This window comes from Microcaecilia unicolor, chromosome 7 (assembly GCF_901765095.1).
Source record: "Microcaecilia unicolor chromosome 7, aMicUni1.1, whole genome shotgun sequence".
NCBI classification, from domain to species: Eukaryota; Metazoa; Chordata; class Amphibia; order Gymnophiona; family Siphonopidae; genus Microcaecilia; species Microcaecilia unicolor.
The window spans coordinates 2,301,694-2,327,188 of record NC_044037.1 but is presented as its reverse complement, the minus strand read 5'-3'; the positions used below and the strand labels follow the sequence as shown (position 1 = coordinate 2,327,188).

The window sequence follows — 25,495 nt, the reverse complement described above, 5'->3', positions numbered from 1 at the left end:
CCCAACGCTTAATTAGACTCTGGAATTTGTTGCCGGAGAGCGTGGTGAAGGCGGTTAGCTTGGCAGAGTTTAAAAAGGGGTTAGACGGTTTCCTAAAGGACAAGTCCATAAACCGCTACTAAATGGACTTGGGAAAAATCCACAATTCCAGGAATAACATGTATAGAATGTTTGTATGTTTGGGAAGCTTGCCAGGTGCCCTTGGCCCGGATTGGCCGCTGTTGTGGACAGGATGCTGGGATCGATGGACCCTTGGTCTTTTCCCAGTGTGGCATTACTTATGTACTTAAGTACATGTATTCCACGTAGAGGCCAAATATTATTCTGTAGGTCAGTGTACAGATCTTGACTGATATTCGTGCTTTGATGGGTAGCCAGTGTAGTTTTTGAAGCCGTTTCTGCCATAGATGAGTCTTGCTGCAGTGTTTTGTGCACTTTGTAATTTTTTTGCGGGTTTATTCCTTGCATCCTGCATAAATTGCATTACAATAGTCTGCAGAAGGCATCCCATAGAAAATAGCTTTTTATGCATTTGAGTTTCCACATGATGTGGAACATTTTCTTTGTGGTAAGAGCTGTTTGTCGAATGAAAGTTTGCTCTCAAAGACACTCAACATGATTGCACTGAGAAAATCTCAGCTGACTACATCCTGAAGCAGCCTTGCAAAATACTGGCCACCATCAACTGTCACTGTGGGACTTAAAATATTATTATTGATTGAGAGGACTCTCTACAGGAACTCTTGAAGCAGGCAGAGAACCTGTTAAGTACTACTGTTTAAGGATTTTTGATAACTGCAGCATTTTGAAGCTTTGGAGTATTTGTGGAACATTAAATAAAATGTGATGGCGGCAAAATAAGGAAGTTTTTTTATGCCGATGATAACTCCAGCTCTGAAGGGTTTGTAATACCTGGAGCTCTACCGAGGTTTTTTCCTTTTCAAGAGGTGTTTGTCCAAAAAGGAATCCTTTTGATATGATTTAAAGGGAACAGTAAAAAAAAAAAAATGGTTTCTTCTCTGTACTGGAATCTGCATGTAATCCAACAGGTACTGATGTGCTCTTGGGTTTGTTTGTTTTTTTTTTAAATTTAATTCATGCTCCATAAAGCAAGGTGCCTGTAGGTGGAAACTTTTGCATCCTTTATCACACCATACAAGTTGGGTTCTTTCTTTATGGCCATATTCATGTAGTCATTTGCTATGCTGTATCTTAGCTTGTATTTTTTCAAAAAAGGTAGACAATAAGTTGTAACAAAACAAAGAATCAGCTCCTTGGGGAATACCCAGGAAATCAAGTTTCCAGACGCTCGACAATGAGCTTACATGTACAGTCAGCGGTGTGCTGGTAAATGTTTAACAACGGGCTCTCTCTCCGGGCATAGCAGGACCTGAAGTTTTTTTTTTTTTTTTTTTTTGGGGGGGGGGGGGGGGGGAATACATGCCTCTCTCTCCCCTCCCTTGTGTAGGCACACTAGGCATACCTTTGCCGAGCCCCACCATCCAATAAATGGACTGCCACCATTCTCTGCTGCTTGTTTCTGGCTCTGAGCAGCATGATGGAACCTTCTTGCGCTTGCATGAAAAGTCCCAGCCTGATGCTCAGAGTCAGGAGCAGGGAGCAGCAGCAGTCTATTTACTTGGCTAGTGGGGCCAGCATCACTGCCAGTAAAGTAAGAGAGAATTCAGGAGGGGGCCCAAGCCCACATTTTGGGAGACAGTTGTTAAAGTAGCCAACTTTAGTAAACAACCGGCTCCCAAAATTCTTAAAAACTTAACGGCTCTCACGAGCCCGCTCCAGCACACCACTGTGACAGTACACCCAACTGGCTAAGAGGCATATGTTCAAAGCACATAGCCTTCCACAGTTCCATAGAAACCTATGGAACTTTGGAAGGCTAAGTGCTTTGAAAATATGCCTCCAGGTGAGCTTCAAGGACTATGCCAAGGACCACTCGTATAGAAACACTGCCTAGATAGAGATGTTCCCTACTTTCCTTAACATATCCAAAGCCAATTATGAAGTGAATGCAGAATTGATGGTCTAGGGCTCAGAGAAAGTACACACTGTGGTAGAAATCAATGAGTCAGGTTCTCTGCTTATGAAACTGGCAGAAACAGTTTAGTTTCACAGTAATTTAATATGAACAGAAGTCAGACATTACACAGGTAAGCAGAGGATTGAAGACACTTTGCCAACCTCAAAGTAGCTCCAGTGCTGCCTTCAATTTCTCAGTACTTGGGCAAAATGGTGGAAAGGCAAACGAGAAGAATTCAAAAGGCAGCAATGACAGTACAGAAAGGAGCAGAACACTTGTAAGCCTGCAGCACCTTCCTTGTACTCTCTTCAAACCTTCTAAAGCACCAAGCTTTTCACAATCGTTACTTCAAGGACTGTGTAACAGAAGTAACCAGTAAACCAGTATCAAGAATCAGGACGACTCTCATATCCTCTAAACTACATGTAACCTTTGAAAATGACCTTACACATCTCACATACTGGAGGAGAAGAATAACATTCCCATTCGCTTCTCTGCCAAAAATTACACAGGTTGGAGCTCACAAAAATTCTGTTCTTCCCACAAGATTCTCTGAAGAGCAGAGCATATATATTCTTATAGATACAAAGCTATCTGTAGCTCCTTGCACCTTCCCTTCTCTCCAAACACTATTTTGCCCCCTCTGCAGGGTCTGAAGCCTATCAATCATACAAGCTTAGCTTGCTCATGCTAACACCCTCTTTCCTCCCCATACAGCACAAAATGATGAACAGTGGCCCTCTGCTTTTGGAGTAACTCAGAATAAAGTCTTATACTGATGCCTCGTTCTCCTGCAGCACAAAGTGCTCTTTCAAGAGTACTAGACTTTGTATTGACCCATGGACCATACAAAGCCCATAAATAATTTTATGGTATAGAATGCTGAACCAAAATTGCCCCATTCAGCTGCACAGTTCACAGCTGTCTCATTTGCTCCAGAAGACTCATTAAAGGCACCTTATACATAATGGCCTCTACTGCTGGATCTATGATTCTCTCTTCTCAATGGGAACATGGTAGCCCATGCTACAGCGGAGGCATTAAAGAAAACATGGTGTTTCTATACTGCTTGCAAGAACCTGCTGGAAAAGAGCAGAAATGAAAATGCACCAGCATGCTTACAGGAGGAGGATGAGGTGCTGTGTCGCATGCAACAGTCCTTAACACAGAGCACCAAGAATTAGGGGATACATTCTAATTATAAAATCCAAAACAGCATGGTTAGGGGAGAGAGGAGAATGTGCCAATATAGACTTGATTCCACATGTAGGGAAACGATAGAGGGAGCAGCACATTCTTCAACCCAGAGTTCCTTATAGTTCTACAACAATTTCGCCGTGAAGTTTCACCATCAAGAATTTGCCTTAAGAAAGGTGAGAGAGCTCCAGTGGACTTGCTAGCCTTTCTTCAAGCCGTGGTCATTTCGTGTCCCCATGTCCCCTTTCCAGTAAAGAACATAATTCATTTTAATGCCATTGTTTTCTACAATTCCAAACTTGCAGGAGCTCCAGCGTGGAAGTGGTCCACAAGCCACAATTAAAAAAAAGCAACACTAAATACAACAGTAATTATATATATAGATATATATATATATATATAGTGATACAGACTGCAAAGTTGGAAAAATCAAAGTTGAGTGCTAGAGAAGATTTAGTGTAAAAATAAATGTTATTTGTGAAGAAGGGAAGAGGCAGGCAGGGAGGCTGAATTGAAGAATCTTCTACTGACGCACTTTCCCAGGTACATAATTCCTATCGATCATTTCTTCTTGTAAGAACATGTGAAGACAACGCTCATTCTGTGCCAGCGGATGCCCAGCTATCCTAAAAGAAAACAGATGATCATTAGTACTGGCATGCTGAAGGAAAAGGAATACCCTGGAGCTTGCTGGACCCAAACAGCAGGAGAAGATAACCAGTCCCCCTCTCTGCAGAAACAGCAAAAAACAAAGTCTAAAAATACAGAAAAGGAGGTCATACTAGAAACTGGATGCAATTCCCTCTACGTCCTACTGCTTGGAGACATGTCCTCAAACAGCTGTCATTCATAGGACCTACTCCAGCAGGGAGATGATGGTCCTAAAGGGAATGAATCTTATTGGAGGAACCATTCCATAAACACTAGGGTTGGAATCCAGGAAGCCTTCTCCATTACTACCCAACAGTTCTTCACACTGTCAGCTTCTGAGAAGATGATATGCTTCTATGTATGGCACAAATATTCCGCCTTTCCTTTTTGGGAAGAAATTAAAAGGAAATCCCTATCTGCTTCTGAGAATTCTCAAAATTCCACCAGAATCTCTATAACATTTATCCTCTCTTCCATTAGCCAAACCAAAAGCAAAAGCCTTTCCTCCTGTGTAAAAGGAAGGAAGGAATTTGGGATATAGTTCATGCTGTTCTCCATAGTGGCTCAAGGCAAGTTAGATTCTAAGCTCTCTAGGGACAGGAGAACATCTTCTGTACCTGAATGTACCAGAGGGTTAAGTGAATTGCCCAAGATCACAAGGAGCCCAAGCTGAACTTTACATTACATTGTTACACAACCAAAGAAAACTAGGCAGAATAAATTAATGTTTGAAATTAGCTTAGACTTCTCAGAATGCCCAGAAAACCTCAACACAAGCAGCAAAATTCCCTCTCAGATGTTCCACCGAGGAAGCTGATAAAACAAGCTGTGAATAAATTAAAACCATAGTTCAATGTTTGACAGTTAACCTTAAAATGCTAAGAAATGCAGAAATCTGAAGGAGATGTAACAGAACAGGGGCAGAACAAAAAAATGTGCAAGGTATAGCTAAAGTGGAAGCTACAGTTGACATTATAGGCCAAACTGCCTCAGTTGGATAAACTTATTAAACACCTGGAAGATGGGAAACAGGCAAACCTGGTCTGGGTTTAGGCCTGTATTCAGCATTGAAACAGTGTTTTGCAGGCCAAAAAGACCAGAGGGGATTGGATTTCATTGATCTTCCTCAATCTCTTGGCAGCATTTAACATAGTAAAATCATCCAATATTGATTTAACATCTTACAAACATTAAGGAGGGGGGGGGGGGGGGGGGGGGCGTTGGTGGAATCAACTGGATAGAAAAGAATCTATCAAACTGGTCAATGGCAGCCACGGAGATGTCGTTCACAAAGAACCATGTTTCGTATACATTTATACTGAGCTATAATCTTTGAAGGTAGCACAGGGGTGGAATAAAGTGTTTTATGTGCACCTCCATGTAAATGCTATTCTGGAAACCCCCCGCTCAATGTACACAGGGGCAGAGCTCCCCCTTACACATGTAACTTACAGTATTCTGCAAGTTACATGTGTCTCTGCTGCTCTTACATCAGCTCTATGGTTAGCATATGTGCAAGGGCCTCTATTATAATACAAGTATAATCGGCTATTAGAATAGGGTTCTACTGCACAGCCTCCGAACACCACATTACAGAACCATCCCCAAATGTGTTAAAAATATTAAAACAACCGAACCGCAGGAGTTACAAGGTAAGGAGGTGATCTATGTGTGTTACCCCTGGAGAGGGAATGAACATCTATTTACATTGATGTGATATGCAGGCCTCCTTCACAGGCAGAAGTGAACAGATTTAATTGAAGACATTTACAATACAGCGAAGAAAGGGGGAAGGTACTACTCATAAGCGATTTCAATATACCAGATGTTGACAGGACATCCCTGTTGCAATGTCATCGAAAAGTAGGGAGGTCTTAGATTCTCTTGCAGGAAGAACTATTCTAGCAACTGGTGATGGAACTCACACATGGGGGGGTGGGGGGGATGCACGTACTGGACCCGATGCTCACAGATGGGGAGTGTGTGATATACCGACCACTGGGTGGTGTGACAACATTAGGACAAGAAAAGAGAGGGTTTGTTCAAAAATGAGCGTCTTAGACTTCAGGAAAGCTTTGTTGAGATGGGGAAAACTGCAAGAAGTTCTCAGCTGCATGAAAACATCTGGAGGACGTAGAATAGCAACTGGAAGGCCAAATTTTAGGGAAAAGAATATTTTGTTAGCTGTCAGAGGAAAAGTTTGGTATTACTCTCAAAAGAAGTAGCCTTTATAAACTACAAGAAATTGCAGAAAGAGAAAGACAAACAACAATATCTGAAAAAGCTTGATGGACCTTTGGTCTGTCCCAGTACGGTAATGCTTATGATGAGAACAAAGCTGAATTACTTAAACATTTCTGTTTGGAGAGTTCACACATGAATGGCCAGGAAGAAAAAAATAAAAGACACGGGGGAGAGGTAGACAAATGATGACTGAGTTCATGAGGAGCCAGCTAAAAACATAGCAATGGAGCCAGATGGGATACATCTGAGGATATTAGATAAGTTCTGGAAGCTCTACTATCTGACCTTTTCAAAGGGGTTTTACTCCGGAGGAGGACAGATGTAGTCCCTCTTCTCAAAAGCAAAAGTAAGGATGTTGGGAACTACAAACCAGTTAGACTGACCTCGGTCACGAGCAAATTAATAAAAATGGTGCTAATACAGAAGTCAGTGCAGTTGCCAGAATCCAATGGACTGCATTATCCAAGGCAGCAAGGTTTTACTAGAGGTAAATCTTGTCACATGAATCTGATTTCTTTGACTGGGGCTCAAGCAATGGGATCTTGAATGCTTTAGATGCTATTAGTTGGTTACCCAATTGCTCTTGTGAAGGCCTCCTCCCATATGAAAACGGTTTTGTACCAAATGTATAGAGGGGAACATCTGGTACAAGGGCAGGGTGTTGGGAATAGGGGAGGGGGATTTCCATATGCTATTTTGAGGAAGCGTGGAAGAATGGGGGAGGGGGCCAAGGCATTAATACATGATGGATCCTAAGAGGGGACAGTGATTTATTTTTGTTACATTTGTACCCCGCGCTTTCCCACTCATGGCAGGCTCAATGCGGCTTACATGGGGCAATGGAGGGTTAAGTGACTTGCCCAGAGTCACAAGGAGCTGCCTGAAGTGGGAATCAAACTCAGTTCCTCAGGACCAAAGTCCACCACCCAAACCACTAGGCCACTCCTCCACTGTTGCTACTATTTGAGATTCTGCCTGGAATGTTGCTATTCCACTAGCAACATTCCATGTAGAAGTCGGCCCTTGCAGATCACCAATGTGGCCGCGCAGGCTTCTGCTTCTGCGAGTCTGACGTCCTGCACGTACGTGCAGGACGTCAGACTCACAGAAACAATGTTGCTAGTGGAATAGTAACATTCCATGTAGAATATCCAATAGTAGCAACAGAATCTCAACATTCCATGTAGAATCTCCAATAGTAGCAACATTCCATGTAGAATCTCCAATAGTATCTATTTTATTTTTGTTACATTTGTACCCTGCGCTTTCCCACTCATGGCAGGCTCAATGCAGCTTACATGGGGCAATGGAGGATTAAGTGACTTGCCCAGAGTCACAAGGAGCTGCCTGTGCCTGAAGTGGGAATTGAACTCAGTTCCTCAGTTCCCCAGGACCAAAGTCCACCACCCTAACCACTAGTGGTAACTAGAGTTCTTCTGCTTTTATTCTTCTTTGAGACAGTGGAGGGAAAGGTACACAGGAGAGAGCTGATAAAAGGAAGAGGATCAATAAGGTCAAAATGGCAAGCGGAGAGGAGACTCATATAATTCATAGCCACATTGATAATGTACTTGAGAAATAGACCTAATTCCTTGGTCACTTGAAGATTAAGCTAGGTTGGCTTTGCCAATGCTCTATTATTATATAATATGGTGAAACTAGTATCATTGAAGGTGTGGGGGGGGGGGGGGGGGGGGGGGTGTATATTATGAACCTAACTATTGGCTTTGGTTCAGGGCCTGAAATCATAAATAGGTTGACAGGCGTTGTGGTAACAGATGTTGAGGAGAAAAACAGAACAAGTTATTCCCACAGGAAAATTACAAAGTTTCCAAGAAGTGTTGACTAATCTATTACCATGTAACCACCTTATTAACATGTTAACTGAATATGAACTGTTGTTTAAAATTAACTGTATAAAAGTGATTGTACCAGATACACGATAGGAGACTTTGTGCAGCTAACACTGATGTGTAACAGCCTTGTCTCCCATGAGAAACTGTAGCTTGTAATTTATACGTGGCAAATAAAATACTTAACCTTTCTCATACGCAGCCTTGGTCTTCCCTTATTCCATCTATTGGATAGTGGATATTTAATGATTTGGTGGGGGGGGGGGGGGGGGGGGGGGGGGACGACGACCTCATCTCCAGTAAATGCTCAAACATTCTGCAAACTCTAAAGAGAATGAGGGCTGACATAGCACTTCAGAAACGCACTTGCTTGCAACGGAAGATGTATAGCAAGTTTACTTTCCTTGCGTAAAGATCAGTTGCCATATTTTTAGCTAAAGGCTGCTATAAATATGGCAACTGATCTTTACGCAACGAAGGTAAACAGAAACAGGAAGCCTATATCGTTCTCCAAACAATTAAGTGAAAAATAAGAGCAAAAGAGGTTTTGTTCAAGAAATACTAAAGAACGCAACGAGAGGATCATGGAAAAGATAACTGGATTAAACTCAAAGAAGCGAAGAGGGAAATATGGCTACCAAAAGCACATGCAGAAGAAAAAAATGACTAAAGATGTAAAGAGAGGTGACAAGACCTTTTTCAGATATACTGGAAAAAGGAGAAAAGGAATTGCAAGACTGAAAGATAATGAGAATGGCTACGTGAAGCGTGATGAGGATAAACTGAACGTGCTAAACAATTACTTCTCTTAGGTGTTCATGGAGGAAAATCCTAGAAAGGACCATAGTCGACTGCTGAGGGAATATTTGAGAATGGAGTGGATATTGCCCTGTTTACGGAAGAAAGTTTATAAACAGCTTGAGAATCTGAAGGTAGACAAAGCAATGGGGCCAGATGGGATACATCCCAGGATACTGAAGGACCTCTTAAAGACTTATTTAATAGATCTTTAGAGATGGGAGAGGTTCCGCGGCATTGGAGACGAGCAGATGTGGTCCCTCTTCAAGAAAATGGAGATATGGAAGAAGTGGGAAACTATACATCGATGGTAGGAAACATAATGGAGTCACTGCTGGAAAAAATAGGATAGTTAACTTTCTAGAAGCCAACGGGTTACAGGATCCGAGGCAACATGGCTTTACCAATGGAAAATCCTGCCAAATGAATCTTATTGACTTCTCTGAATGGGTGACAAAGAACTGAATGAACAATGTGCACTAGATGTAATCTACATGGATATCAGCAAACCTTTGATACGGTCCCCCACAGAAGACTTGTGAATAAGCTGAGAGGGCTGAACTTAGGACCAAAAGTGATGAACTGGATAGGAAACTGGTTGATTGACAGGTGGCAGAGGGTGGTGGTAAACTGAATCCACTCGGAGGAAAGGAAGGTGAGCAGTGGAGTTCCTCAGGGGTCGGTGCTGGGGCCAATTCTGTTTAATATATTTGTGAGAGATATTGCTGAAAGGTTGGAAGGAAGCGTTTGCCTTTTTGCGGATGACATGAAGATAGCCAATAGAGTGGATACTCTAGAGGGAGTAGAAACAATGAGAAGGGATCTCCAAACATTATAAGAATGGTTGAGAGTCCGATATTTAAAATTTAATTCCTACTATCCTGGAGAGTAAATTATTTTCCAAATTACTGCGCCCCTCAAGGGAACAGAGCACAACATTCAGGTGGGATAAATCAATATTTGAGAGCTGTACATATCATTTTCTGATAATTAGAGATTTAGCATGAGCTACATCCTGAGATTAGCAGTATTGTAATAAGAAGCAGATTATAATATGTGCCACTTTTTGTTATTTTGATATAGATTCACATTCAAACGTGAAGGTATGGTACATAAGTACATAAGTAATGCCATACTGGGAAAAGACCAAGGGTCCATCGAGCCCAGCATCTTGTCCACGACAGCGGCCAATCCAGGCCAAGGGCACCTGGCGAGCTTCCCAAACGTACAAACATTCTATACATGTTATTCCTGGAATTGTGGATTTTTCCCAAGTCAATTTAGTAGTGGTTTATGGACTTAAGTACATAAGTAATGCCACACTGGGAAAAGACCAAGGGTCCATCGAGCCCAGCATCCTGTCCACGACAGCGGCCAATCCAGGCCAAGGGCACCTGGCAAGCTTCCCAAACGTACAAACATTCTATACAATCAAGCCATTGTGACATCACTAATGAGGTTGGCTCTTATTGGTGGAATGAGCCACTATGATATCACAATAGGTTAAATCACTGCTCTATGTAATAAAAGTGAGCCAAGTAGAGGACATAAGTACATAAGTAATGCCACACTGGGAAAAGACCAAGGGTCCTCGAGCCCAGCATCTTGTCCACGACAGCGGCCAATCCAGGCCAAGGGCACCTGGCGAGCTTCCCAACGTACAAACATTCTATACATGTTATTCCTGGAATTGTGGATTTTTCCCAAGTCAATTTAGTAGTGGTTTATGGACTTAAGTACATAAGTAATGCCACACTGGGAAAAGACCAAGGGTCCATCGAGCCCAGCATCCTGTCCACGACAGCGGCCAATCCAGGCCAAGGGCACCTGCAAGCTTCCCAAACGTACAAACATTCTATACAATCAAGCCATTGTGACATCACTAATGAGGTTGGCTCTTATTGGTGGAATGAGCCACTATGATATCACAATAGGTTAAATCACTGCTCTATGTAATAAAAGTGAGACAAGTAGAGGACATAAGTAATGCCACACTGGGAAAAGACCAAGGGTCCATCGAGCCCAGCATCCTGTCCACGGCAGCGGCCAATCTAGGTCAAGGGCACCTGGCGAGCTTCCCAAACGTACAAACATTCTATACATGTTATTCCTGGAATTGTGGATTTTTCCCAAGTCAATTTAGTAGTGGTTTATGGACTTAAGTACATAAGTAATGCCACACTGGGAAAAGACCAAGGGTCCATCGAGCCCAGCATCCTGTCCACGACAGCGGCCAATCCAGGCCAAGGGCACCTGGCAAGCTTCCCAAACGTACAAACATTCTATACATGTTATTCCTGCAATTGGTTAAGATTGTTATATATGCAAGGTTATCCATTACATTTAGATATTGCATAGTACTTAAAGTTATAATATAGTTAATTGCTTTTTACTAATTAAACGGAGGGTAGAACAGTACGTGCAACACTTTAATTGTGCTGCAGGAGACAGATGAGTATGTACATACTATTGTTTGATAAACAGGAATGCCTGGATGTGCTATGATGGTTCCTCTGATTTTACCAAATATTCCCCTGGGGATGTAATGGTTAAGAATTTGTAAGAACTGAGCACATTTTTATGTCGCTTCCTTTGTTTTTGAATTAGGAATAAAAATACTAAACAATAGTAGCATATATAGTTAAAATTTAATGCCAAGAAGTGAAGTGTGATGCACTTGGGCTGCAGAAACCCAAAAGAGAAATACCGGATAGAGATTAGTAAGTTTGACTCAGGAGAGAGACCTTGGGGTGATGGTGTCTGAGGATCTGAAGGTGAAGAAACAATGCGACAAGGCGGCCGCCGTAGCCAGAAGGATGCTAGGCTGCACAGAGAGGGGTATAACCAGAAGAAAGGTGCTGATGCCCCTCTACAAGTCATTGGTGAGGCCCCACTTTGGAGTATTGTGTTCAGTTTTGGAGGCCGTATCTTGCTAAAGATGTAAAAGACTGGAAGCGGTGCAAAGAAAAGCTACAAAAATGGTATGGGATTTGCGTTGCAAACCATATGTGGAGAGACTTGCTGACCTGAACATGTGTACCTTGGAGGAAAGGAGAAACCGGGGTGACATAATACAGACGTTCAAATATTTGAAAGGTATTAATCCACAAATAAACCTTTTCCGGAGACAGGAAAGGAGGTAGAACTAGAGGACATGAATTGAGGATGAAGGGGGGCAGACTCAGGAGTAATGTCAGGAAGTATTTTTTCACAGAGGGTGGTGGATACATGGAATGCTCTCCCGCAGGAGGTGGTGGAGATGACAACAGTAATTTATTTTTTGTTACATTTGTACCCTGTGCTTTCCCACTCATGGCAGGCTCAATGCGGCTTACATGGGGCAATGGAGGGTTAAGTGACTTGCCCAGAGTCACAAGGAGCTGCCTGTGCCTGAAGTGGGAATTGAACTCAGTTCCTCAGTTCCCCAGGACCAAAGTCCACCACCCTAACCACTACGGAATTCAAACATGCGTGGGATAAACACAAAGGAATCCTGTTTAGAAGGAATGGATCCACGGAATCTTAGCAGAGATTGCGTTGCAACACCGGTAATTGGGAAGCAAAACCAGTACCAGGCAGACTTCTGTGGTCTGTGCCCTGATCGTGACTGAATAGCTTCAGAACTTTTAGTACAAGAACAGTGCTGGGCAGAGTTGTACGGTCTGTGCCCTGAAAATGACAAGGACAAATCAAAGTTGGGTATACATATAAAGTATCAAGTACCATGTAAAATGAGTTCATCTTGTTGAGCAGACTGGATGAAACGTACAGGTCTTTATCTGTCGTCATTTCATATACTATGTAATGAATTATAATCAGCATGCAAAACTAAAACAGTGGGTGGGAGATTACACTGAGACCCCAGTGCAAGTCAAAAAGGCAGGAGTGGCAATTCTGATTCAGAAAAGTATAGAAAGCATAGTTACTTACTGGTAATAAGTGTTCTTAGTTTTCAACAGGATAATGCACACAGGTTAGGCTTCTCTACAAGCCAGACATTCAAACGCTCTGTCCGTAGCTTGATTGTACAATTTGAAGAGCCAATCAAGCGTGCCTTGATCTTTCCCCGCTCAGCTATGCGTCACGGGTACTTCAGTTCATGAAATAAAGTCACAATGGGAACAAAATGATCTTCTAGAATTGAGGAAGCGTGATAAGTAATGGCCCCCTTGGCGAGCTCTTGATTTTTGGGGGGAGACAGCAGATGGGAGTTGTGTCTGCATTATCCTGTTGACAATACAGAACACCTGTTACAGGTAAGCAACTATGCTTTCTCTATGTCACAAGATAACGCAGACGCAGATGGGCGACTCCCTAACCCATGGGTGCACGAAGTAGGAGTCCAGTATTGGCACCCATGGAAAAAGTAGAAACAGATGGAGAAAGAGGTTTTGCAGGACAGCCTATCCAAACTTAGCATCCACTGTAGCTGCATTGTCTATGCAGTAATACAGAGAAAAATTGTGCAGCCTGGCAGATGTCAAGAGGAGGAATGTCTCAGAGATGAGCTGTGGAAGTAGCTACTGCTCTGACAGAATGTGCTCCCAGTCATGGGATGATAACAAAAAGTGATGCAATCAGCAAGCCAGGATGAGAGACTTGGAAACGAGTTTACCCAGTGATTTCTGATGAAAAGAAAGGAAAAGCTGACAAGCCTATCAATGTTGTTTGGTTCTGTTGAGGTAGAAGAGAAGGGCCCTTTGGCAATCCAATATATTAAGGGTAGATTCCATAGAGGAAGAATGAAGTTTGTGAAAAAATGTAGGCAACATCCTGGTTAAGGTGAAATGAAGAGACCACCTTGGGAAGAAATTTAAGGCAAGCTCTGAGCACCTCTGAGCACCACTTTCGTTGGGAAAATGTGAATATGGGGAATAATGGACCACAGCTTGAATCTCACTGGATCTGATGTGCAGAAGTAAGCGGTACCAAAAATAGTGTCTTCCAAGTAAGGTGTTGAAGTGATGCACAAGCTAATGGTTCAAACAAACGCATCAAAAGTTGAGATAAAACTAGGTTTAAATCCCAGGAAGGTGGAGGTTGAAATGGTGGATGTAAGTGAAATGATCCCTTGAATAAACGGTGTAACATGGGATAAGCAGTAGGGGAGAACTGATCCAAATGATGAAAAGAAATTGCTGCTAGGTGAACTCGGAGAGAGGATGATTGGAGTCATGAACTGGATAAATGAAGGAGATACCGCAGAAGAGTTGATACAGAGCAAGTGTGTGGACCTTGCTGATGGCTGCATTCACCAAATGGTGAATCATTTCCACTTCAGTGAATATGGTTTTTGTCTGGGTGGTTTTAAAAACTGCTTTGGAGAACTTCTTGTAAGGTCAATTGTGAGGAAATGGAGGTCCATGAATTCTCCAAGCTGTCAAATGTTTCTTGAAACCAGACTTGGAAAGGTGCAGAAGTTATTCAAGCAGAGACTGTGTAGGACAGTAATCAGGATCTAGGGCCTTGCCCTCACACCAGACAGCAAACATCCTCCATTTGAAAGAATAACACCTCTTAGTGGAATCTTACCAGGAAGCCAGCAGGACCAGGGAGACACCTTCTGACAGGCTGAGGATAAGCAAATTCTAGGCTCTCAACATCCAGACCGTGAGGACCAAAGACTGAAGGCTAGGATGTAGAAGAGATCCCTCATTCTGCATGATGAGGGTAAGAAAACACCCCAAAATATCCACGGTTCTTTGGAGGATAACTCCAGAAGGAGGAAACAGATCTGCCAAGGCCAGTAAGGTGTGATTAAGATCATGGTCCTGTGGCCTTAAGTTTCAGCAGTCTTCCCCACAAGAAGAATGGGAGGATACGCTTATAACAGACCTGTTCCCCAACGCAGGAGGAAGGCACACGACACCAGTTTGTCATGGGCCTGAAGCAGAACCGAGGGATTTTGTTATTTAGTTGAATGGCAAAGAGATCCACCGAGGGGGTGCCCCACTCTCGGAAGATCTTGCGGGCAATGCCCGTATTGAGAGACCACTTGTGCGGTTGCATAACTCTGCTCAGTCTGTCAGCCGGGGTGTTTGCGTCCACCAGATAAGTGGCCCAAAGTAACATGCAGTGTTGGCGAGCCCAGCGCCAGGATGACCTCCTGACACAGAGGGCAGGATCTCGTGCCCCCCCCCTTGCTTGTTGGTGCAATACACAGCAACCTGGTTATCTGTCTGAATGCGCACAATTTGGTTGGACAGCCAATCTCTGAAAGTCTTAACAGAGTCCCAGATCGCCCGGAGCTCCAGAAGATCTGAAGACCTTTTTCCAGGAGGGATCATGCTCCCAGAGTGTGAAACCCATCTACGTGAGCTCCCCAACCTAGGAGAGATGCATCCATCATCAGCACTTTTTGTGGCTGAGGAATTTGGAATGGAAGTCTCAGGGTCAAATTGGATCGAGCAGTCCACCAGAGCAGAAAGTGAACAAGATCTGCAGAAACTTGGATGACAACTTTCAGGACTCCTGTAGCCTGGTACCACAGCCATTGGGCTGATCTCATGTGAAGGCATGTCATGGGTGTCACAAACTGTGGAAACCATGTGGCCTAACAACCTCAACATCTGCCAAGCCACGATCTGCTGAGAGGCTTGAACCTGAGAGGCCAATGCCCTCGGCCCTGGGAGGAAGGCTCAAACCTTCTGCATATCAAGCAGGGCTCCAATGAATTCCAAATGTTGTGAAGGGACTTGGCGTAGTTTATAACTAACCCTAGTAGTTCTAGAACCCGAACAGACTCCTGAGCACCATCCTCCGACGTGCTCTTTACCAGTCAATCGTCGAGGTAAGGGAACATGGACTCCCAGTCTGTGTAGTGATGCTGTCACTACACTAGACATTCGATAAATACCCTGGGAGCTAACGAGAGGCCAAAAGGCAACACGCGGTACTGGTAAAGATGTGTTCCGAGCCAAAACAGAAGATACTTCCGGTGGGCTGGCGGGCAAGTATATGCATCCTTTAAGTCCAGAGAGCATAGACAATCGTTTTTCTGAATCATGGGGAGAAGGGTACCCAGGGAAACCATCCTGAATTTTTCTTTGACCAGGAATTTGTTCAGGGCCCTTAGGTCTAGGATGGGATGCATCCTCCTGTTTTCTTTTGCACAAGGAAGTACATGGAATAGAATCCCCGACCTTCCACCCCTGGTGGAATGAGTTCGACCGCATGGGCCAGTGGAAGGTGGAGAGTTCCTCTGCAAGTACCTACTCGTGCTGAGAGCTGAAGTAAATGAGCTCTTGGTGGGCAATTTCAAGGTTTTCAAAGCCAATTAAGTGTGTATCCGAGACAGACTATTGGGAGAACCTACCAGTTGGAGGTTATAAGGAGCCACCTTTCATGGAAAATCTTTAACCTCCTCCCAACTGGCAGGTCATCCGGTACAGACACCCCGGAGCTCCCAGCACCATGTGACGAGGACAATCGATACCAATGCTCGGTATCGTGACTCCTCGGTGCTGAGGACAACATCGAATCATCACATTGCCTCGGGGTCGGGTCTGACAACGGCTGGTCCTGGGGGCGCTGTCCAGCAATCGGCATTGAGACAGGTGGAGACCCACTCGATGCACTACTGCTCCTAGTGTCTCTGGGCCTCTAAGCAGCCATAGGGACTGATGCGGCCGATGTCATTTTTGACGTCGATGCCGCCGACCCGGAATCGCCTCTAAAAAATCTTTTCTCCTTGAGCCATATGGACAGTTGAGTCCTTTTCTTCATACAAAGACAAAGGACACAATTAGCAGAGATATGGTCGGGCCATAGACACTAAAGACACCAAGAATGGGTGTCCGTGCCAGAGATTGTGCAACTGCGGTACAGTGCTTAAAGCCACTGGGAGCTTTAGAGGACATGGACGGAAAAACTTCCAAAGCTAAATCAAAAGACAAGACGATGCCTGAAAAAAAAAAAAAGGGGGGGGGGGGCAGATATGATAGAGATCAATAAAATAATGAGTTGAGTGGAACGGGTAGATGTGAATCGCTAGTTTACAATTTCCAAAAATACTAGGACTAGGGAGCATGCAATGAAGCTACAAAAGTAGTAAATTTAAAATGAATCGTAGAAAATATTTCTTCACTTAACGTGTAATTAAACTCTGGAATTTGTTGCCAGAGAATGTAGTAAAAGCAATTAGCTTAGTGGGGTTTTAAAAAATGGCTGGATAGCTTCCTAAAAGGAAAGTCCATAAGCCATTATTAAAATGGACTTGGGACAATCCATTGCTTATTTCTGGGATAAGAAGCATAAAATGTATTGTACTGTTCTGGGATCTTGCCAGGTACTTGTGACCTGGATTGGCCACTGTTGGAAACAGGATACTGGGCTTGATGGACCTTCGGTCTGTCCCAGTATGGCAATACTTATGTACACTGCTGAAATATGCAGGAAAGCACCACCAAAAAAAACCCAAAAGCTCTTCAGACAGGGCTTGAAGAGTACATAAGGATCGCCATGCTGGGACAGACCAAGGGTCCATCGAGCCCAGCACCCTGTCACAGACAGCGGCCAGAAGTCACAATGCAGTCTTCTCACCACCACAGTAAAAAAAAATAAATAACTGCGGTAACCATGCCCGAGCAGCAGGCGGGAAGGCATCCATACATGGGCAGTGGAGTTTGTCTCGAGCTCCAGAAAAGCTCTTTTGGCTTGTCATAAAGCCCAGACTGGGCAACGCAGCACCGTATTACCCACTTGTGAGAATTAATGCCCTGCTTGTCCTGAGAACAATGAGAGTTTTGAAATGTTTCCACTGAGAAGGGTGGATTGGAATGTGGATATAAGTATCTTTGAGATCTATCATCTCTAGCCAAGAATGTGGATGTATGAGAAGAATTGTTTGCAGTGTAACCTCCTAGGCTCAAGTCCTCCTGACTTCTTTGGGTATATAGCATCAAAAACTTGGTGTAGCTTTGGAAGGAACTGCAGCAGATGATGGAGTCTTGCGTTCTCAAGGTCTTGAACGTTGATAAGAAGGTTATTGGAAAGGTCTGGATTGAGACTGGCAAATATAAGGCTGAAACCATCTGTGGTACGATGGATTGTAATGACAGAGTGAAGAAGAGGAGGACCATCACTTAAATGAAGAAGCAGAAGAAGAATCCTGAGTAGGAGTGGAGAGTTCTTTATAAGTAGAAGTGACAGTATTTCAAGCTTTGTCTCCGAAAGGTTGTCCCCTTGTTCCCTAAACAAGGAGCATCTGCAAGTCTGTCATGGAGGTCATCTTGAAGACCTGAGTCTAAATGCTTGTGATGAGGCGATATGTGGTCTTTTCCATAGAGGCTAGGAACATAGATAGATGTTCAGGAAGAGGTGAATAGAGTCTTGTGTGGAGTACAGCTTGGAATGGTGGTAATGTATCAGTAGCTGATGTGCAGCAATTCGGCATAACAGCATCCAAAGTTTTGGGCTCTTTACCAGGCAGACAGAGCGGGTGAGATTTTAAAGTCTTTGACTCGTTCATAACTGCTTTGAAAACCATGAAAATTATGTGGTTAACCGTGGTTTTTCATGTGCGGGACAGACTGCACCTTGTATTTTGTATCTAGACGTTTGGATACAGGTTGCTGGGAATAAAGAGTTTCCCAGATTTTGGTCTGCAGTGGATGGAATGGATAGGAATTGCCATAGGGCCCGATGGAGTATCCACTGCTTGGAGAATACTTTGAAAGTCTCTCACTGACTGTAGCAGGCTGGTTTTGAAGTGTGAGATCTTGCAACATCTTCTGAATAAAATTTGCTGCAGAGGGATCCAGTGGCTTATTTTCCACAGAGGGCTCTGATGCAGAGGCAGATGGCTGCTTTGTATTTGGAAATATCGTTTCCAGCTGTTCCTCCTCCTTAGAATAAACCTCTATAGGCTCTGAAGAAACTGGACCCCAGTGAGTAGGAGGAGGAGAATGACAGAAGTATCTAGAGGGAGCTGGAGATGGCATTTGAGCAGCCAGTGAGGGCAGAGGAGGATTGTAAGACTGAGGGAGAGACTCAGTAGGTGCTATAAACCCTTCTGAAATAGTTGAAGCAGCGTCCTGTACCGGCTGAGAGGAAGCCGAGAGAGGAGAGTAATACCCGTTGCTGGGTAGGCTTTGTTTTTGACTGCTTCTTCAATTTTTTTCAGCGGTGGTGGTAGGGGCTGTGCTGTATGCGGAGAGGGGGTTGTGTCCCATGACCTTTTTGGTGTGGCTGGCCACAGTGACAATGGCAGGCCCGCTGACAGTTGTTTGTGCCGCCCGGAGCAATGCTCAGAGGAAGGTGGTTTACTTTTTGAACCCTTCATGGGTGTAGCGGCAGTAGTGTGAACCTTTGTAAGTGTCCCCCTTAAGGGTTGGCTCGGTGGTGCCAGCAACCATTGATACTGAAGCTCGTGGGTCGAGAGCAAGCTCTGGTGCTTCAAGCAATCCCTCTGGTACCAAAGAAAGGCCCTTTGGGTCAGCACTTGTGAGTTCCATCATGAATTTAATGAGTCAGCTTTTCCTTTCTCGGGGACGTGGAAAAGTTTAAACTGAGGTACCTGTGATGCATAGCTGAGTAGGAAGACCACAGGCACGCTTGATTGGCTCTTCAAATTCTACTATCAAGCCAGGGAGAGCATGTCCGAATATGCAGCTTGTAGAGAGGCCTAACCATCTGTGTCTGCATTATCCTGTGACACAGGGAAAACGTACAAGACAGGAAAGACCATTTTGTAATTACTTATGTTACTAAAGAATGACAACAGCTTATATAATGTAAAGTATATGCACCCAATAATTAAGCTAGAGAATTTTTTCAGAAATTGTGGCATATTTTACTAAGCACTGAAGGCATGCCTATAATTATAAGTGGGTATTTTAACATGGTCTGGGATTCAAATTTATATAAATATTATAACTCATGATTGAGAAAGTCAACACCAGTGAACACAGTTCAGAAAACTGATCTTGGGCCATGTCCTCTGAAAGTAAGGGATCACAACTCACTGTGCAGACCTTAAATGCTGAATTGTATGTGGACAGCAACCCTTTCATTTTAGCGTTTCCTAAAACAGTCAAAACAACTATAACAGTAATAACACAACATACTTGTTAATAAATTGCTCTAGGCCCTGCCGTCGTTCTTCTATGAATGTGTCCTGAAATATTCCCTCATCCCCTCGGAATGGGAGCTGTCGCTTCAGAGCCTTTCCAGGCAGCGGTGGCACTACAATCTGAAGAGAGCACAAGAAAGATAATCTCCAAGAAGCAGCAGCCTGTCCTCCCCACCAGCTCCGTTAACAAAAGGATGCAAAGAACTAGTGTGTCCGGGCAGAGCTCAGAGATACAGAAAGAACTCCTCTCCAGGCAGGGTATCAACCCACACATCTTGCACATATTTCTTCTACCAAAATAAAGCATGCACCCTGGCTCCATGCAAGACACATCTATCCCACGATGTGAAAAGCAGGTGACTAAGAGCTGAAAAGGCATTTCCAGACAGAACAAAAGTCAGAACACAGACATCCTCACTAACCCATCCTCAATCACACTCGCCAACAGAGACAGAAAGTGCTCATAGCAACAAGACAGAAATATTATACTCTTCCAACTGGCATTCCCTGAGGTATGAAGCACTCACTCACCTTACTATCTCGCTCCAGTTCATTCTTCAGCCACTCAAAATCACTATATCGCCTCCGTACACAAGAGTCTTTCAACTTGAAAATGGGAAGGTTTGTCTGCAGAAAAGACAATTCTGTTTATTAGTACTTTTGCTGCTCATCCTGCTATAGCCATCTAAGTACACCACTCTCTCCTGACAGCCAACACTGTCTTCCTTCCACCCATTCCCCAACAAACTCTCAGACTCTTCCTATCGCTATCCTATACCAAGTCCATTTAATACCCCACCTATGCCACATACAACTTGTCTTTTTCCTCATGAGGTTGAGGGTCAGGTAGGCTCGTCAGGAAAAATGGAACGTGTTAGAGTGGGGAGTGAAAATGAGGCAAGGCAGGAGGGGTTCCAGTAAAATGGAAAGGACAACAGAATCCTAAGGATTTGGGGAGGGGGGGTAATGACTGGTATAAAAAAAAGTCTCTGTTCTTAAATCATTAGGGTCCAACCATTCAAAAAAAAAAGGGGGGACGGGAAGAGGTAATCAAGGATAAAACATAAGACTACTACTACTAATCATTTCTATAGCGCTACTAGACATACGCAGCCGTACACATTATATGCAGGTAATTTCTCCATCCCCAGAGGGCTCACAATCTAATGGGCTGATGATCAGAAGCAAACGCACGCACTAGAGGCTGTTAGCACCATACTAGTGCCTGCGTTTGCTATCGCCCCATGATCAGAGCCCACGAGCGCATGAAACGAGTTCGCGGGCTCTGAACACAACTAGCATGCAAATGCATGCTAAACCTATTCCTCCCCAATGATCAACGAACAGCACACCAAAGATTGGCGCACTGGCCGCAGCAAACCACTGCGCCAGCTAAGAGATGGAGTTAGGGTTTGCACGCCATTGGGGAAGAATGGTGAGCCATGTCCAGCATGAATTGCATGCTAGCAGGCCCCCATTCCCGTAGCTCCCCATGCAAGAAACCCCGACCCCACCCCAGCGGCCTAGGGCTGGAGGTCTGATGGACCTCCAGTCTCCAACCCCCCCAACACAGGTTCAGGGGGACATGGAGATCCAGTGGGTCTCGAGCCCCCCTAACCCCCACCAGCATCCTCTCAGATATCCCTGGTGGACCAGTGGGCGGCGCGTCAATCCTCCCCCCCCCCCACCTGGTGGTCTAAAGGCCCTTCCCCACCCCTTTACCTTCGTTGGAGTAGGGAGGTGACCGAGTGGAGGAGCAGCCTAGTGGTTAGTGCAGTGGACTTTGAGCCTGGGGAACTGAGTTCGATTCCCATGGCAGCTCCTTGTGACTCTGGGCAAGTCACTTAACCCTTCATTGCCCCTGGTACAAAATAAGTACCTGAATATAAGTAAACCGCTTTGAATGTAGTTGCAAAAACCTTAAAGGCAGTATATCAAGTCCCATTTCCCTTTCCTTTCCCTCACCTCTTCCATAGGCGTTGTCTTGAAAATGGCAGCGCACAGCTGTGCCCAGTACATCCTGGGCACGGCTTCACACCAAATAAGGGAGTTTCTGGGGAGTTATATGGCCTCCCTCCTCCAATGAAGGTAGGGGGTGGGGAAGGGCTGCTTGACCACCAGGTGGAAGGGGGGATGGGACTGACCCGCAGCCCACCAGGGACATCAGAGGGGATGCTGGAGACCCACCGGATCTCTAGCCCCCCTGAGCTTGTGTCCGGGGAGGGGGGGACCTCCAGCCCCCGTTTTGCTTGGCTCGAAGGGGGGGGAGGGTAGTTGGGGGGGGGGGAGGACTGGTGGTCCCATTTCATAAGTACCTGGCAGAAACCCAAATCATGGCAACACTCCATTCTACAATTCTGGTCGCTGCATCTCAAAAAAGATATAGTGGAATTAGAAAAGGTGAAGAGAAGGTAGACGAAAATGATAAAGGGGATGGGATGACTTCCCTATGAGGAAAGGCTAAAGCAGCTAGGGCTCATCAGCTTGGAGAAAAGGTGGCTGAGGGGAGATATGATAGAGGTCTATAAAATAATGAGTGGAGTTGAACGGGTAGATGTGAAGCGTCTGTTTACGCTTTCCAAAAATACTAGGATTAGGGGGCTTGCGATGAAGCTACAATGTAGTAAATTTGAAAGAATCGGAGAAAATGTTTCTTCACTCAATGTGTAATTAAACTCTGGAATTTGTTGCCAGAGAATGAGGTAAAGGCAGTTAGCTTAGCAGAGTTTTAAAAATGTTTGGGCGCCTTCCTAAAGGAAAAGTCCATAGACCATTATTAAATTGCATTTGGGGAAAATCCACTATTTCTGATATAAGCAGTATAAAATGTTTTGTACTTTTTTGGGATCTTGCAAGGTATTTGTGACCTGGATTGGCCACTGTTGGAAACAGGATGCTGGGCTTGATGGACCTTTGGTCTGTCCCAGAATGGCAATACTTATGAATACTTAAGCAGGACAGCAAATTGCCAAGGAGTCCTCATTTGCAAGGAGGTGTTAGCAGACATCACTTTAGACGCACAGCTTTATAAAGTTAACCTAACTCAGCAGCTCCTAGTTCTGAAGAGGTGCTGAGGGAGGAAAACGTGCTGGAAACTGAATTCAAAACTTGGGGTTAAATAGACCACTTCATTTGTCCTTTTTAAATTTATTCTGCTTATTTAGCAAAGTCAAATTAGACAATACTGTAGCCTTAATATCTCTCAGTGTTTTATATAATAGTATTTTAGGGTCTAGTATTTTAGAGATTAGCATAACAAATACATTTTTACCTTCAGCATATGTGCAAGAATCCCTGAACTGGCATTCTGGAAAACCCTATTTGGGTTCTGCCATTTGCTATGTTATCAGAGACTGTCTAGCCTCCAGTCTCGACACCTACTCCACTTTAGTCAGTGTTTATGAACCCACCTTCCACCTCCACCAGCCACCCTCCGTACCGCACACTGCAACTGCACTCTGATAAAAGCACAATACCCTGGGGTAGAGGGGAAGGGAATCCAGGAGAAATGACAAAACACAGGGAAGATTGGGGGGGGGGGGGTGAGGAAGGCCACAAGTGGGGAAAGGGCACAGGGTGGAAATAGGGGGAGGGGCGGAGCCTGGCATGAGCAAAGAGACACAGAGTGGGTAAAGGAGGGAGTCTGGGATACCACTACAACTTTCTATAGCACTATCAACATGAACTATACACTAAACATGAAAGAATCTCTGTCCAATAGAGCTTACAATCTAAGACAAACATGACTAATAAGGGATTAGGGAACTGAAGTGGAGGAGAGTACAGATAAGAGATTTATCTGATGAACAGAGTTCCAGAGGGAGGAGTGCAGTGAGAGAGGTACTGAGGAGATGCAGAGTGAATGAGAGAAGCTTGAACTGTATGCGGAAAAGATAGGGAGTCAATGAAATGGCTTGAGGAAAAGGGTTCGGAGAACAGTTCTGCGAGTGTAGCAATAAGTCGTGCAGCAGACTTTTGAACAAATTGTAGTAATCTGAGCACAAGATGATGAAATTGTGGATATGGATTCTGGTAGTGTGCTCAGAGAGGAAAGGACAAATTTTGGTGATATAGAGAAAAATTTGTGCAGAGAGAGAGAAAACAGTCAAAGATAACATCAAAGTTACGAGCTGACGAGACAAGGAATATGAGAGTGTTATGATCAGCCAGGGAGTATGAGAGTATTATCCACAGACATAAAGAATGGGGGAGGAGGAGAGGTAGGTTTGGGAGAAGGTAAGAAGTTCAGTCTTGGCCATGTTCAGCTTCAGATGGAGGGTGAGAAAGAGTACAAGGTGGGGGGGGGGGGGGGAAGAGGAAGACCAGTTTTTCCAAGTTTATTTCAAATGTTGATGTAGCGCTAAAGAGAGGAGATGCCAGGGGAGGTTGAGGGCACGGTGGGGGTTGAGGGAGGTTGAGAGCGTGGTGAGGGAGAGGTGGTGAAGAGGGAGACCAGGAGGGGGAGGTAAAGGGCACAGAGTTGGGGAGGGGGAAGTTGAAGCAGAAGAAGGAGTCTGGGGGGAAGGGCGTACAGGGAGAGTTTGAGAGCGGGGAGGAGGGAGTGGGAAGGTTGGGGAAGTTGAGGCAGAAGAGGGAGTCTAGGGGGAAGGTAGTACAGGGAGTGGTGAGGTGGGGGGACGCTGAAGCAAAAGAGAAGTCTGGGGGGAGGGAGTACAGGAAGAGATTGAGAGCAGGGAGGAGGCAGTGGCATAGCCATGGGTGGGCCTGGGCCCACCCTATTTGGACTCAGGCCCACCCAAAATTGCTATGACTGGCAGAGATCCTGAAACCCCATCAGCTGTAGATTTCCTCCTCCTCAGGCAGCTGACACCAACATCTCTGCACATGCTTAGTTGTCATGTATTCACTGCCTGCTGGCCCTGGCATCAGCTTGAGGAAAGGGCTGCTGTTTGGAAGAGCACTGACTGCCAGAGCAGGAGGAAATCCCTTCCTGCTCAGGTCTTTAATCTTTTGGGTTTGCAGGAGGGAGGGACAAAGAGCAAAGCAGACTCACTTTGGACACAGGCCCACCCAAAACTGGCTGTCTGGCTACGCCCCTCGGTTGAAGGAGGGGGGTGGGGAGCACAGGAAGAGGTTGAGCGCGCGGGGGAAGAGGAAACAGAAGCCTGGGCTCAGCTCGTGACTCACCCGCATGCGGACCTCGTAAGTGGTGAAGCGGTTGCGACCGACGCCCACCGTCTGCGGGTTGAAGATATCGATCTCCAGGAAGTTACTGGGCGGCCCGTACGCGTCCGTGAGATCCTGTGGTTTGGAGTTCAGCCTCCGCGTATCCGCCACCGCCGCGTCTGCCATCTTCCTGCGAAGGAGCGGAGACCGCCAGTGAGACCCAAGTGCGCCTGCGCGCCCAGCTACCCACGCATGCGCATCGCCTCCTTCCGCAAAGCGGCGTCACTGGGTGGGCGGGGTCTCTGTCTGACTGGGCTGTTGTCAAGTAATTGTGCACGTTTACTAGGGCTTTTTAAGGCTACTTTTCAGCGCTATGTGCGGCTTTTGGAGACCTAGTCAGCTAAGATCACAAAACTCGCCCAACGGACAACCATGACTTGCAGATAAGGTCGCCTGTCCCGTCACGCTTCCTCTTCTGCTTTCCAAAGCGTCCCTGCTGCACCATCCTTCCTGGGT

At 45.0% G+C, this 25,495-nt stretch overlaps 1 protein-coding gene across 2 annotated transcripts; it reads right to left on the bottom strand.

Annotated features, from left to right (window-relative positions):
* Positions 1-2,120: 2,120 nt before the first annotated feature.
* On the bottom strand, positions 2,121-25,495 carry SNX12 (sorting nexin 12). Of its 2 annotated transcripts, XM_030209308.1 has the most exons (4): positions 25,001-25,484; positions 20,384-20,479; positions 19,848-19,972; positions 2,121-3,861 (listed from the first exon to the last, which is right to left on the bottom strand). In XM_030209308.1, the coding sequence occupies exons 1-4, from the start codon at positions 25,163-25,165 to the stop codon at positions 3,759-3,761; spliced, it is 489 nt and encodes a 162-aa protein (XP_030065168.1). In that variant the 5' UTR covers positions 25,166-25,484; the 3' UTR covers positions 2,121-3,758. The 2 variants fall into 2 exon arrangements, with proteins under 2 accessions (XP_030065168.1, XP_030065169.1); XM_030209309.1 differs by lacking the exon at positions 20,384-20,479 and having other exon boundaries at positions 25,001-25,495.